This window comes from Perognathus longimembris, chromosome 18 (assembly GCF_023159225.1).
Source record: "Perognathus longimembris pacificus isolate PPM17 chromosome 18, ASM2315922v1, whole genome shotgun sequence".
NCBI lineage: Eukaryota > Metazoa > Chordata > Mammalia > Rodentia > Heteromyidae > Perognathus > Perognathus longimembris.
Window position 1 is genome coordinate 6,071,715 of NC_063178.1, and position 12,304 is coordinate 6,084,018.

At 47.4% G+C, this 12,304-nt stretch overlaps 1 protein-coding gene across 1 annotated transcript; it reads left to right on the top strand.

Annotated features, from left to right (window-relative positions):
- Positions 1-1,098: 1,098 nt before the first annotated feature.
- Akr1e2 (aldo-keto reductase family 1 member E2) lies at positions 1,099-11,938 on the top strand. The gene is made up of 10 exons (XM_048367512.1): positions 1,099-1,199; positions 2,772-2,939; positions 4,033-4,149; positions 4,866-4,943; positions 6,079-6,201; positions 7,296-7,393; positions 7,668-7,740; positions 8,216-8,299; positions 11,007-11,089; positions 11,705-11,938. The coding sequence occupies exons 1-10, from the start codon at positions 1,161-1,163 to the stop codon at positions 11,745-11,747; spliced, it is 906 nt and encodes a 301-aa protein (XP_048223469.1). The 5' UTR covers positions 1,099-1,160; the 3' UTR covers positions 11,748-11,938.
- The last annotated feature ends 366 nt before the right edge of the window (positions 11,939-12,304 follow it).

Genomic DNA, 12,304 nt, shown 5'->3' on the forward strand with positions numbered 1-12,304 from the left:
CATTTCCTGTCCACAAAGGTTTAGCAATCATAGTTTTGCGTAATGTCCTTTAATTTCCCATTTAATCTTGTCTGCACTGGTCCAGCAAAATCTTATTTCTCAAACTTTATCAATTTTAATTCTCTTTTCATAAGCCCTTCCCTTTAAATCCCTGATTTCTTAGTAGTGAATCCAACTTATGAAAGCTACTGAGCAGGGAACTTCTATAGTTACCCTAAATTATTCACTTTCAATTTTAACTTTCTTTATCTTCACAACCATGGAACAATCAAGGTATGTTTCTTTTCTCTCTAAAACTGTGAAAACAACACTTTATCTTTGCATTTCCCCCACAGCCTCACAGAAGCGGATTAGCACACACACACACAAAAAAAAACAAATACCTTTGATTTCTTTTTTGTAAAATACACTAATTGTACAGAAGAGTTTTCACTATGATATTTCTATATATGTATATAATGTACTTTGAACAACTTCATTCCTTCTATTATACCCCCTTAACTTCCTCCCTCTGCCCTTCTAACAGTATTTACCACCTTCCATTGTTTGTATATATATATATGCCACATACAATATAAATACGAGATATGTAATAATTCATATGAATATGAGATACATCTCATACAAAATACTAAATGCTTATATATTATACAAAATACTCTATAATAGTATGAAATAAGATATAGGATTTTTATCGTATATGTATTATGTATTTGTGTGTTTATGTAGCATTTTGATTATAATATATACATACATATATTATATATTATATAAAATATATTAATACTAATATATTATACATAATATATTAAATATATAAACATATTAAAATATATTAATTAATATACTAATTGATATATTAAAATATATTACCATATTAAATATATATTACATGATCCGCACTGCTGGAGACCCGGCCACACACTCGTGAGACTCAAATCCCACCCCTAAACACCAGCCAGCCAATCAAAGAGCCGTCCCCACTTTTGACCAACCAATCAGGAGGTCAGAGCTTCCAGCCAATCGGTTTCCGCGCCGCCGGCAGGCCCGCCAATCCGGAGGCCGCACCGCCGCGCTTCCGGCCACCGAGGAGCCCGGGTCGCGGTGACTCAGTGCGCGGCGGCGCCGGGCGCTGGACGCGGGCCCGGAGGCGGAGAGCCATGGAGACGATCCCCGCCGTGGGCCTGGGCACCTGGAGGGTGACGCGGGCTTCGGGACCCGGAGGGCGCGGGCCATCCTCAACCTGGGCACCCAGTCCTGAAATGCGTCCGGGGCGGGAGCGGGGGGGGGGGTCTAACCAGCTGGACCCCCCGCCGGTGTCCCCCACCGGGTGCTCGGGGGGGGGGGGGGGGGTGGAGGGCAGAGGTCATCGGGAGGGCAGAGGTTACCGGGGAGGGGATGGAGACCACGGTGGAGGGGCTCACGTGTGCACACACACACACACACACACACACTTGTTAATGTTTCATCCAGGACTTCACGCGTGCCGGGAAAGGGGTTTTGCCCCCTGAATGGAAACCATTCGACTCTCCCCCCACCCCACCCCAGCCCCCACCCCACCCCCCCACCCAAGACACATTTCTTGCAAAGCAGAGTTTTACCCTTCCTCTGTAAAGGAGGGAATGCGTAGGGGCCTTGCAGCCCGTTCCTTCCCTGCCTGGACCGGGGTCAGGGGCAGCTGATACCCGATTGCACCCTGAGGGGGCAGTACAGCCCTTCCTGGGCCTTGGACTTTGTAATGCTTGACTGAGACACGGTGAGGACTCAAAAGCCTTCTGAACTGTGCTCGTGAGACACACGGGATCGTGAAGTGTGACCCTTGGTAGACACACGTTCAAAGCAGTCACGCAAGAAGCAATTGGCTAAACCACAGTGCACTCGGCCCCTGCCAGCCAAAAACCTCAAGGACATGATGTCTCCTGTTTGCTTTCCAGCTTCCAGGGGCCAAGGCTGTCGTTGTTCCTACCTGTTCTCAGGGGTCAGCAGGGGATGTGCCCCTTCGCATGGGGCATTCAGCCCATGCTTAGGGCTGGTTCTGTAGAAAATTGGGGATTGGGCCCTTTATTCTATGTGAAAGATTTTGTTAGATTGGGATTGTTTCCTGCACATTTTATAGGATTGTGTGATGGTATTCTTCACTGCCTAATTGCTGCAGCTCCAACAGTTACAGAGCTAGCCAAGTTGGATTTGCTTTAGAATGACCTATTTTTTTTTTCTTTTAGGCCACTTTTCTCTAAATGGTTGAGAGATAATTACTGGTGTGTTTGTTTGGGGTTTTTTTGTTTTGTTTTTAGGACTGGAGATTGAACATGGTGAATGTTGGACAAACACTGTATCCCTTGAGCCATGCTCATTTGTGTGGTCACTTACCTACATGAACGTGCATTATCTTTAGAGTTAATTAGATTTTTATGTAGTCTTTGAGACTAGTGGATGGATCTTAGATCTCTTTCTGTTATTATTCTACATTTTTAAATTCTTTTGATCATGCAGGAAGCATGACATCTAGCACAATTTTCTGTATGTACTAAAAGTAACTATAACCCCCCCCCCCACCAATGATGTAAAAGAGCTGTCACTTAGATCATCAATAACATGCTCTGACTCTATATTCCCTCATTTGGGGAATGGTTAAGACCAGTATCAACTTGGTGACATAATGTTGTTGTATGTATGTATTGACTCCACATTCTTGGGTGGAAGGGGGAGGGAGATGGGAATGGGGACACCCCCACTGAAGAAGGGACACTCAGGTCTTATTGGCTTTGCAGGCCTCTCCAGTAGAAGTGACCAATGCTGTGAAGGTGGCCATTGACGTGGGGTACCGGCACTTTGACTGCGCTTATTTTTACCACAATGAGAACGAGATTGGAGCAGCCATCGCTTCCAAGATCGAGGAGGGGGTCGTGACACGAGAAGAACTGTTCGTGGTCAGTAAGGTAGGGCCTTCTCAGTTGCAAGGACAGCGGGGCCTTGGCCTCCTCCACCCTCTTGGATCGTAGGAGAGGTAAAGTAACCTAGCATGGAGGACTTGACAGGTTTCTTTTTTTTTTTTTTTTTTTTGCCAGTCCTAGGCCGTGAACTCAGGGCCTGAGCACTGTCCCTGGCTTCGTTTTTGCTCAAGGCTAGCACTCTACCACTTGAGCCACAGCGCCACTTCTGGCCATTTTCTGTATATGTGGTGCTGGGGAGTTGAACCCAGGGTATATGAGGCAAGCACTCTTGCCACTAGGCCATATTCCCAGCCCCTGACAGGTTTCTTAAGGCAGTTGATGACTCTTCTTTGTACTTGAGCCAGAATTAGCAAGGACTTTCACAGCCTCATGAACAAGTCTCGCTACATTGTGTGTGGGTTTTATTTGCTTCCTCTTCTTTATTGGGGTTGGAAAGCAACAGAGATCCTCCAATTAACAATCCATTTGTGAACTATATTGAGTAATGGCCACTATGGCTACCGCAATCAATGAACCAAAATTCTAGCCCTCATAAACTCTGTCTACACAAGAATTTCTAAACTCAGAGTCACTTGGGGGTGATTATTAAAACCCAGATTCCAAGTTCTACCCAAAAATCTGCTGGGGAGAAAAGAATCCCTCTGAGAGTTGAGTAGAAAAGCTCTCCAGGATGTCTTCATAAACAGAGAAGGCAAAACCACTCCTACTAGTAACTTCTTCTTCAAAGTAGCACTTGATCACTTGAACCACACTTTCACCTCCAGCTTTTTACTGGTTAGTTGGAGATAAGTGTCTCGGATTTGTCTGCTTGTACTGGCTTCAAACCTGAGATCTTCAGATTGCAGCCTCCTGAGAGTAACTAGGATTATAGGCATGAGCCAACCAGCGCCCAACTCCAATATTTTTGTTTTGAGTGTAGTGTCACTGCCCGCCCCTCAGAACGTCTCCTGTTGTCTTTGTTGTCATCTCATCTCAAATGTCTTGGGTTTTCTAGATAGGAGCTCGGTGGGGGCTTCGGGATTGCTGTGTTAGCACCTGATTGTGACTTTGAAACACTGGCCTCCCTTCTTTCCTGCAGCTATGGTGCACCCACCACCAGAAGTCCTTGGTGCGCTCAGCGTGTTCCGAGAGTCTAAAGGCCTTGAAGTTGGATTACCTGGACCTCTACCTCATACACTGGCCCATGGGTTTCAAGGTACCGACTGCTCCCTCGGCAGTTATATTTGCCTGAGAGGCTAGACAAATGTCAAGATGGGAGGTGGTTTTGAAGCAAAAGAGGCACTACAGTTCACGGTGGAAACTTTGCCAAAAACACTCTACAGCAGGCTGGCACTTAAGGTGCTCTTAAGTAAGTGTGTTGTCTGTCATTCGCTGCTACAGCGTGATAGATAGGCGTGACTGTGCCTGAGTAAAGAGGATAGGTGGGAGTCAGTACCCATGATTGCTCAGCAGAGCTTGATTTTTGCCCCTTTGGGTATCTTTCTCTGCCTCCTGCAGAGATGTGCATCTTTGCTTTCTTACTTCATTATCTCTCCTTACGATTGGAATTCTCAGAAGCGAAGACAAGATCCCAGCAGTGGAGCTGGGAGAAGGTTGTGTTCTTAAGCCACGAAGAAGCAGCTCCTCCATCCCTGAAATCACTCCACTTGTATCCCGGTTAGCAGAGATTCGAGGTCATCCTCCCCTGCCTTATGGGAGGGAGCCCTTGAGCTTCAAATCTGACAGAGACTTGGCTGGCTGTCCAGTTCATGGTCCCAGGAAAATGGAGATTAAGAAGCCAGGACCAAGCCCTAGACCCCACTCTGCAGACTGGAGTTTCCCCTCCTATTTTTGGGTCCTTTTCCTAGTCTGTCTCTCCCTCGAGGATGACCACAGACCCCCACTAAGCTCTTCTTCCTCTCCTTCTCACAGTCTGGAGATGAGGACTTACCTTTGGATAACAATGGCATGGTGATTCCCAGTGAAACGAACTTCCTGGATACGTGGGAGGTAAGTCGAGCCACACCATCTTGAAACCTCATCCCTGCTCAGAGATGCACAGGTAGGACGCATCCGAAGCCCTTTTAGGCTTTTTGTATTCAAGTAACACTAAGTCTGTCTGCTTGAGACACAGAAATGTGGTATGGATCCTGAATTCGGGCGTTCATCAGGAGAACTCCCAGACGTCCGATCCCCTTCTTGTCACTTGACTTTAGTGTGGTATGTCTCTCCAAATTCTATTTCCCTCAAGTGTCAACATTGATTTCAGAAGACATAGCAGAGTATAAAAGAAGACAGTGTTAAAAAAAAAAAAGTGTCTGTGTCCTCAGCTGGGTACCAGTAGTTGGCCCGTGACTAGTTAGTTACTCAGGAGGAGATTGAGAGGGTTAAAATTCCAAGCCAACCAGGGCAAAAAGATGTTCTTGAGACCCTAGGTGAACCAGTGGCTGGGCATGGTACTGCACTTCTGCCATCCCAGCCATGTGGGAGGTTCTCGTCAGGCAGAGCCCAATCCTGGGGCCAGAGAGCAAGTGAGCTGCAGTTTCAGTCCGCAAGACCCCCATCTCAGCAGAAAGAGCTGGCCGTGGAGATGTGTGTCTGTCATCCTAGCTATGACAGGAAGCAGGAATAGGAACACCTCGCTCTAGGTCACCTTGGGCCGACACCGCGAGAACCCATGTCAACAATAACCAGAATAAAATGGGCCGAAAGCCCGGGACAAGGCACAAACTTCCTAGCTACAAAGGGAGGCTGAGCTGTGAAGATCATGGCTTGAGGAAAGTCCGCGAGGCTCGTAACTCCAGTTAATAACTCGCAAACTGGAAGTAGAGCTGTCGCTCCACAAAAGCTCCAGGATGAAAAAAGTATATATATAATGTTGCCCTGCCCTATAGACAAGCCGTTTCTAGTCTCGGCTTCGTGAGGTTAGAGAACTTGCCCCATGTGCCCAGTGTGTCCGGTGTCGTCCCCTCTCCCGCCCCGCAGGAGACCATGGCTGTAGAAATTCCCCGGCTGCTTCAGGTACCGTGTCATGAATGTGCCTGCGGTGCCTTCTTTCCACACCTTCTGTGAGGTGGCTGAAGGCCTTGCCCCGTCCGTGGAGACAGAGCTCAGGTCCCCAGCAGAATTCTCCCTTCTCTCCTAGGCCATGGAGGACCTGGTGAGCGCAGGCCTGGTCAAGGCCATCGGGGTGTCCAACTTCAACAGTGAGCAACTGGACAGGCTTTTGAGTAAGCCGGATCTGAGGGTCAAGCCCCTCACCAACCAGGTGAGCGAGCAGGTGTCTTCCCGGAGACCTCTGGTCGGGCAGTGCCTTGGGGCGGGGCCGCCTGGCCTGGCCTGTGGGCGGGTCACCGGGTGAGTATGGGTCCGGCATCTCGGCACCGCCCTGGCTCCCACCGAAGAGAACGAGGCTCTGGTGCTGCCTCTTCCAGCACACTCAGCCAGGAAGGACTGGATGGTGTCATACCTAGCCAGGCTCGCAGACTGCCGAGAGGGGGGCCAGATTCTTTCTGTTCCTGTCATACAGGGAGGATACACCCGAGAACTCATGCGTCCATCCAACCAAGCGGCTCTGTATGGCCCAAGAGCATTTTGCAGTGTTGTATTTCACTGAAACTTTTTACTGGAATAACTTTTTACCAAAATAATATTTACATATATATATAAAACTTACATCTGTATAAGTTATATATATATAAATTTTTACCAAAATAATAATATATACAACAGATATCACATAGATATGTTAACTTATATATATAATATATACCTTATATGTGTTATATGTTATATATAACATATATGAGTTATATAGTATATGTAACATAAATATACATAGTTCAGTGTAGCCTCTTTTAAAACCTTTCTGCCCAGAATCTGTTAGTAAACAATTGAGCTCTTGTTCTGTGTCACTATCTTTCCTATGATTAAGAATGGTTGTTGCCAGATCTAGAAGAAACAGGGAGACAATAAACAAGTACATGAAATGTACGTGGTGCCGACTGGCTGAACGTGTCATGGAGGACACTAAGGGGCGAGGGGGAGATGGGAGTGAGGGACTGTGGTCGATGTGCCCGGCCTGGCGATGAAGGAAGGAAGGAAGGCCTCACGGTACCCTCCTGTACCGTGACCAGGGGAGGCTGGAGCCATCAAATAACGTCAGCCTCTCAATGACAGGCCGTCACTGCGCGTGGCGTCTTAGAGAGAGGCAAGCCCAACCTTCTCACGTGGGAGTGGAACCACCGGGCTCCTAGAAGAAACCCCGACTCTAATCCATGACAGCTGAGTCCTTGCTGTAAGTCTTCTCTCGTGGAGCTGTGGGTCTGAATTTTCATGGTATCCGGTGATTTCTGTTTGTAGATTGAATGCCACCCGTATCTTACTCAAGAGAAACTGATTCGTTTCTGCCGGGACAGAGATGTGTGCGTCACCGCGTACCGCCCTCTTGGTGGCTCCAAGTAAGAATGCAAGGATGGCTGGGTTCTAGCTGGAAGGATGCATGGAAAGTGGTGACATGCGTGTGTGTGTGTGTGTGTGTGTGTGTGTGCATTTGTGCACACGCGTGCCACAGCCATCGTTGGTGATCATCTTCGCACAGTGGATCTTAGGGGCTGTGGTCTTCTGCTGAGGCAGGCTTGGACCACGATCAGAAAAACACCAAACCTTTCCTGGTGAAGGGCAGTGTGGCAACTGCTCAGCCCCTCGCTCACCGCCCCGTGCTTGTCTCTCTAGAGAGACGGTGACCTTGCTGGAGGACCCTGTGATTCAGAGGATCGCCGCGGAGCACAAGAAGTCTCCTGCACAGGTAGGGGCTGGGGGCTGAGGCCGGGAGCTTTCCTCGGAGGGGTGGACAGCTGGGCAGAATTCCCTGCCCTCCATCTTCCCGCTCGTTCATACCCCGCACTGTGGAGTCCTCTCCTGTCAGTGCTCAGGGCCAGTCCCCCGGCACTCCCCTGTGCCCCAGCAAGTGTGACAGAGAACACAAAAGGCCTTGGTGACACGCTCATTCCTTGTTCTCGTGTCCAGGTCATTTGGGGGTGGGGGGAGGAGGAGTTAGGGAGCCACGAGGGGATTCTCGTCAAGGTGTGGGCCGGTCTCTGCCGAGCGAGGCCCAATGGCGGTCGTTACGGATGCCTTGTAACTCTCAGAAAATCCCAGCACCAGAGGGAGGACGTTGGCATGAAGGACACGCGGGGCTCTGAGCGTCCCACGGAGCTGACGTTTGAGCGGAGCTCATACCACCTCCCTCTGACTGACCGACTTTCTCCCCCACCCTGCAGATTTTGATCCGATTTCAGATACAGCGGAAAGTGATCGTGATTCCCAAATCCATCACCCCAAGTCGGATTCGAGAGAATTTCCAGGTAGGCGTGTTCCTTTGTCCATGTATTTGTTCGGGCCAGCTAGCCACCACCAGCAGCCCCGGAGTTCTCCGGCCTGGACGGCACAGAGCCCTGTCTGTGCGCCGTCAACCGTCCATCCCAGGGGCCCCCTGGGGCCTGGTGTCATCTCCATTCACTCCAAGAGAAGGAGGGCGGGATAGGTTTCCTGTGGGGTAGAATGTGATGGGCTTCACGTGGGATCCCCTGTCACAGTTACATGGCCACGTGTACCCTCGGGTCCTCAGGAGGAAGCGGGAGAGGGTCAGCGGGACGCTAACCAGTCTCCGCCACTCACAACCAGCTCACCCATCACTCAAGGACAGCTTCTCTGTTTGGCTGAGGAATTCGAGTCCTGGCTTCAGTTCAGTGATCTGGCGTTCTTCTAGAACTTGACCACCTACTGCACCACCTGAACTCTAGGCACGGGGCCAGCTGGCTTCTAGGAGTGGACGCTAGGGCCCCAGAGGCCACGAGGCTGCTCCTCGTTTCCCCTGGGGCATGGTAGCAGTGGGCTCAGGAACTGTGTGGCCTCTTAGTCAGGATGCGTGGAGCAACTGGCTTCATCCTTTGAGGGGACAGGATGGGTCAGTGGCCAAACTCTTTCACATACTTCTTCAGGAGTCCGGTTTGGTCCTGACTCCAGCAGATGAAGGCATAGCCCATCAATTCCAGAGTTGTTGTTTTTTGTTTTTTTCATTTTTTTATTGTCAAAATGTGGTACAGAGGGGTTACAGATTCATATGACAGGCAGTGAGTACATTTCTTGTTCTGCTTGTTCCCTCCTCCCTCATTTCCCCTTCTCCCTCCTCCCCCTTTCCCTCTCTCCCTTGGTTTATACCAAATGGTTTCTAAGTGTTGCTTTTTGAATGGTTTGTCTTTTTGTTCTTTGTCTCTCGATTTTGGTATTCCTTCTCCCTTCCCCAGTTCTATCACCCGTATTGGACAATATCCAGGATACTCGGATGTAGTACAGTGGTAGCGAGGGTACAGTCATAGGAAGGGACTACAAGAGAAACAAAACTAGACAAACCACTCAAACAAACTGACAAGGAAAAAAAGAAAAAAATTAGTACGAGTTCACATGGCATGTTGAGAATAATTACAACAGTGGTATAACTCTTGTTTCAATATCATGGAGTTCATTTCACTTGGCGTCTTCTTATGCGGTCATATGGGTGTAGTTATTGGGGTATTTTGATCTACCATGACTAACCTATTCCTGTACTAACTATTCCCTATGAGAGACACCATAGGGTTGTTTCTTTGGGTCTGGGTCACTTCACTTAGTATGATTTTTTTCCAATTGCTTCCATTTCCTTATGAATGGGGCAGTGTTGTTCCTTCTGATAGAGGCATAGAATTCCATCGTGTATATGTACCACATTTTCCTGATCCACTTGTCTACTGAGGGGCATCTAGCTTGGTTCCATGTTTTAGCGATGACAAGTTGTGCTGCAATGAACATAGTTGTGCTGGTGTCTTTAGTGTGGTCTTGCTTGTAGTCTTCTGGGTAGATGCCTAAAAGTGGGGCTGCTGGGTCGTAGAGGAGCTCTATGTTTAGCCTTCTTAGGAACCTCCACACTGCTTTCCAGAGGGGTTAAACAAGTTTACATTCCCACCAACAATGTAGTAGAGTTCCCTTTTGGCCACATCCTCTCCAACATTTGTTACTATTAGATTTCCTGATAATAGACATTCTTACTGGGGTGAGGTGGAATCTCAATGTGGTTTTGATTTACATTTCTTTTATGTCCAGTGATATAGAGCACTTTTTCATGTGACTCTTGGCCATTCTCATTTCCTCTTCAGAGAAGTCTCTTTTTAGGTCTTTAGCCCATTTGTTGAGAGGGCTATCGGTTCTTTGATTGTTTGTTTTGGAGGTATTTAACTGTTATAGTTCTGTGTATATTTTAGATATCAGGCCTTTGTCCATTGTATGGCTGGTGAAGATCTTTTCCCAATCTGTGAGCTTTCTATTTATCTTGGAAGCTATGTTCTTTGCCCTGCAGATGCTCTTCCATTTGATACAGTCCCACTTGTCCAGCCTTTCTTTGATTTGTTGGATTTCTGGGCCTTTATTGAGGAAGTTTCTTCCAGTGCCAAGGAGTCCTAGAGTTTCTCCTATTTCTTCTTGTAGTTTTCAGGGTGTCTGATTTTATTTCCAGGCCTTTGATCCACTTGCAGTTGATTTTGGTGTAGGGTGACATATAAGGGTCTAGTTTTAGTTTGTTACAAGTGTTGGCCCAGTTTTTCCAGCACCATTTGTTGAAGAGGCTGTCTTTGTTCCAACCTATATTTTTAGCTTCTTTGTCAAAGATTAGGTAGCCGTGGGTTCATTTCTGGGTCTTCAGTTCTGTTCCATTGGTCCTCAGGCCTGTTCTTGTCCCAGTACAAGGCTGTTGTTATTACTGTAGCTTTGTAGTACAGTTTAAAGTTTGGTATTGCTATTCCTCCTGCACTGTTCTTTCTACCAGAGTTGCTTAAGTATAGCTGGGGCTAGGCCAAGGTGGTAGAAGCCGAACAGAATGCTGGGGGAGCGGGCTATATAATTCAGGGCAAATTCAGAGTGTTCAGCGATGTGTGCGGGTGACACCTCTGCCTCCTTTGCGGGCCTAGCACAATGCTGTTTGGGTAACATATGCCAAATGGGAATGGAGCCGAGTTTCTTAACATTTTATTTTGGTTCCAGGTGTTTGATTTTGAACTAACAGAGCAAGATATGAATGACCTCTTGGCTCTAAACAAGAATCTCCGATTGGCCACCTTGCCTACGTAAATATATATCCCCCTTCCCCTCTGCCATTTCCTTTTTAAAATACAAGGAACAGCATAAGATCAGGCAACTAGTTCCCGAATAGGCTTTTACTATATACATCCCAGGTTAACTCAGCCTGCTTGTCATAATTCTTTACTATTTGAGGAAGGGCCAGTGTGTGTGTGTGTGTGTGTGTGTGTGTGTGTGTGTGTGTGTATCTGTGTGTGTGTGTGTATCTGTGTGTATTGGTACTAGGGCTTGAAACCAGAACCTAGGAACTGTCACTTAGCATTTCTGCTCAAGGCTGGCACGGTACCACTTGAGCCACACCTCCACTGACTATTTATTTATTTATGTTGGTAGTTAATTGGAGATAAGAGTCTCACAGATTGTCTTTCCAGGGCTGACTTCAAACCTCAGTCCTCAGATCTCAGCCTCCCAAATAGCTAGGATTATAGTCACAGGCCACTCTAGGATTATAGCTGTGAGCTACTGGAGCACGGCCTAAAATTAATTTATCTGCTAGAGTTAAAATGTTTCTCTTAAAGATAATCACTTTGTTTCTGGGGTTGGGAGGGTGTTTTTTGTTTTTGTTTTTTGTCTTTTTTTAAAGTTGTTATTCTGTTTTTCAGAACTAAAAATCACAAAGATTATCCTTTCTATATCGAGTACTGAAGACAACTTCCATAGAAATCCAGAGACCCGTGAAGGTGTAAAGTCAATGAAACTCACAGGGCAATGGGATTTCCATGAGTCTACCCAGGTGGCCACTATTCTGAAAAAGAATATCAGTGACTGATGACTTAAATTTGCCTTCATGTTTTTATTCTACCTTATGGAATTATACAAGAGTTGAGAAGAGGGGGCTGGGGATATGGCCTAGTGGCAAGAGTGCTTGCCTCGTATACATGAAGCCCTGGGTTCGATTCCTCAGCACCACATATATAGAAAAGGCCAGAAGTGGCGCTGTGGCTCAAGTGGCAGAGTGCTAGCCTTGAGCAAAAAGAAGCCAGGACAGGACAGTGCTCAGGCCCTCAGTTCAAGCCCCAGGACTGGCAACATTTTTAGAAAAAAAAAAAGAGTTGAGAAGATAGTGTCATCAAGGTCCATCACTTGGTTTCAACAGTCTTATCCATCTATGACCGTTACGTTTTACTTCCCTGACTTCCTCCCCTCCCCCACCCGACACACACACACACACACACACACACACACACACACACACACACACA

Coding starts and splice junctions, on each gene's coding strand:
- Akr1e2 (XM_048367512.1), top strand. CDS start 1,161: ATGGAGACGATCCCCGCCGTGGGCCTGGGCACCTGGAGG. Junction 7,741..8,215: donor ACAAGAAGTCTCCTGCACAG/GTAGGGGCTGGG, acceptor CCCACCCTGCAG/ATTTTGATCCGATTTCAGAT. Junction 11,090..11,704: donor CGATTGGCCACCTTGCCTAC/GTAAATATATAT, acceptor TCTGTTTTTCAG/AACTAAAAATCACAAAGATT.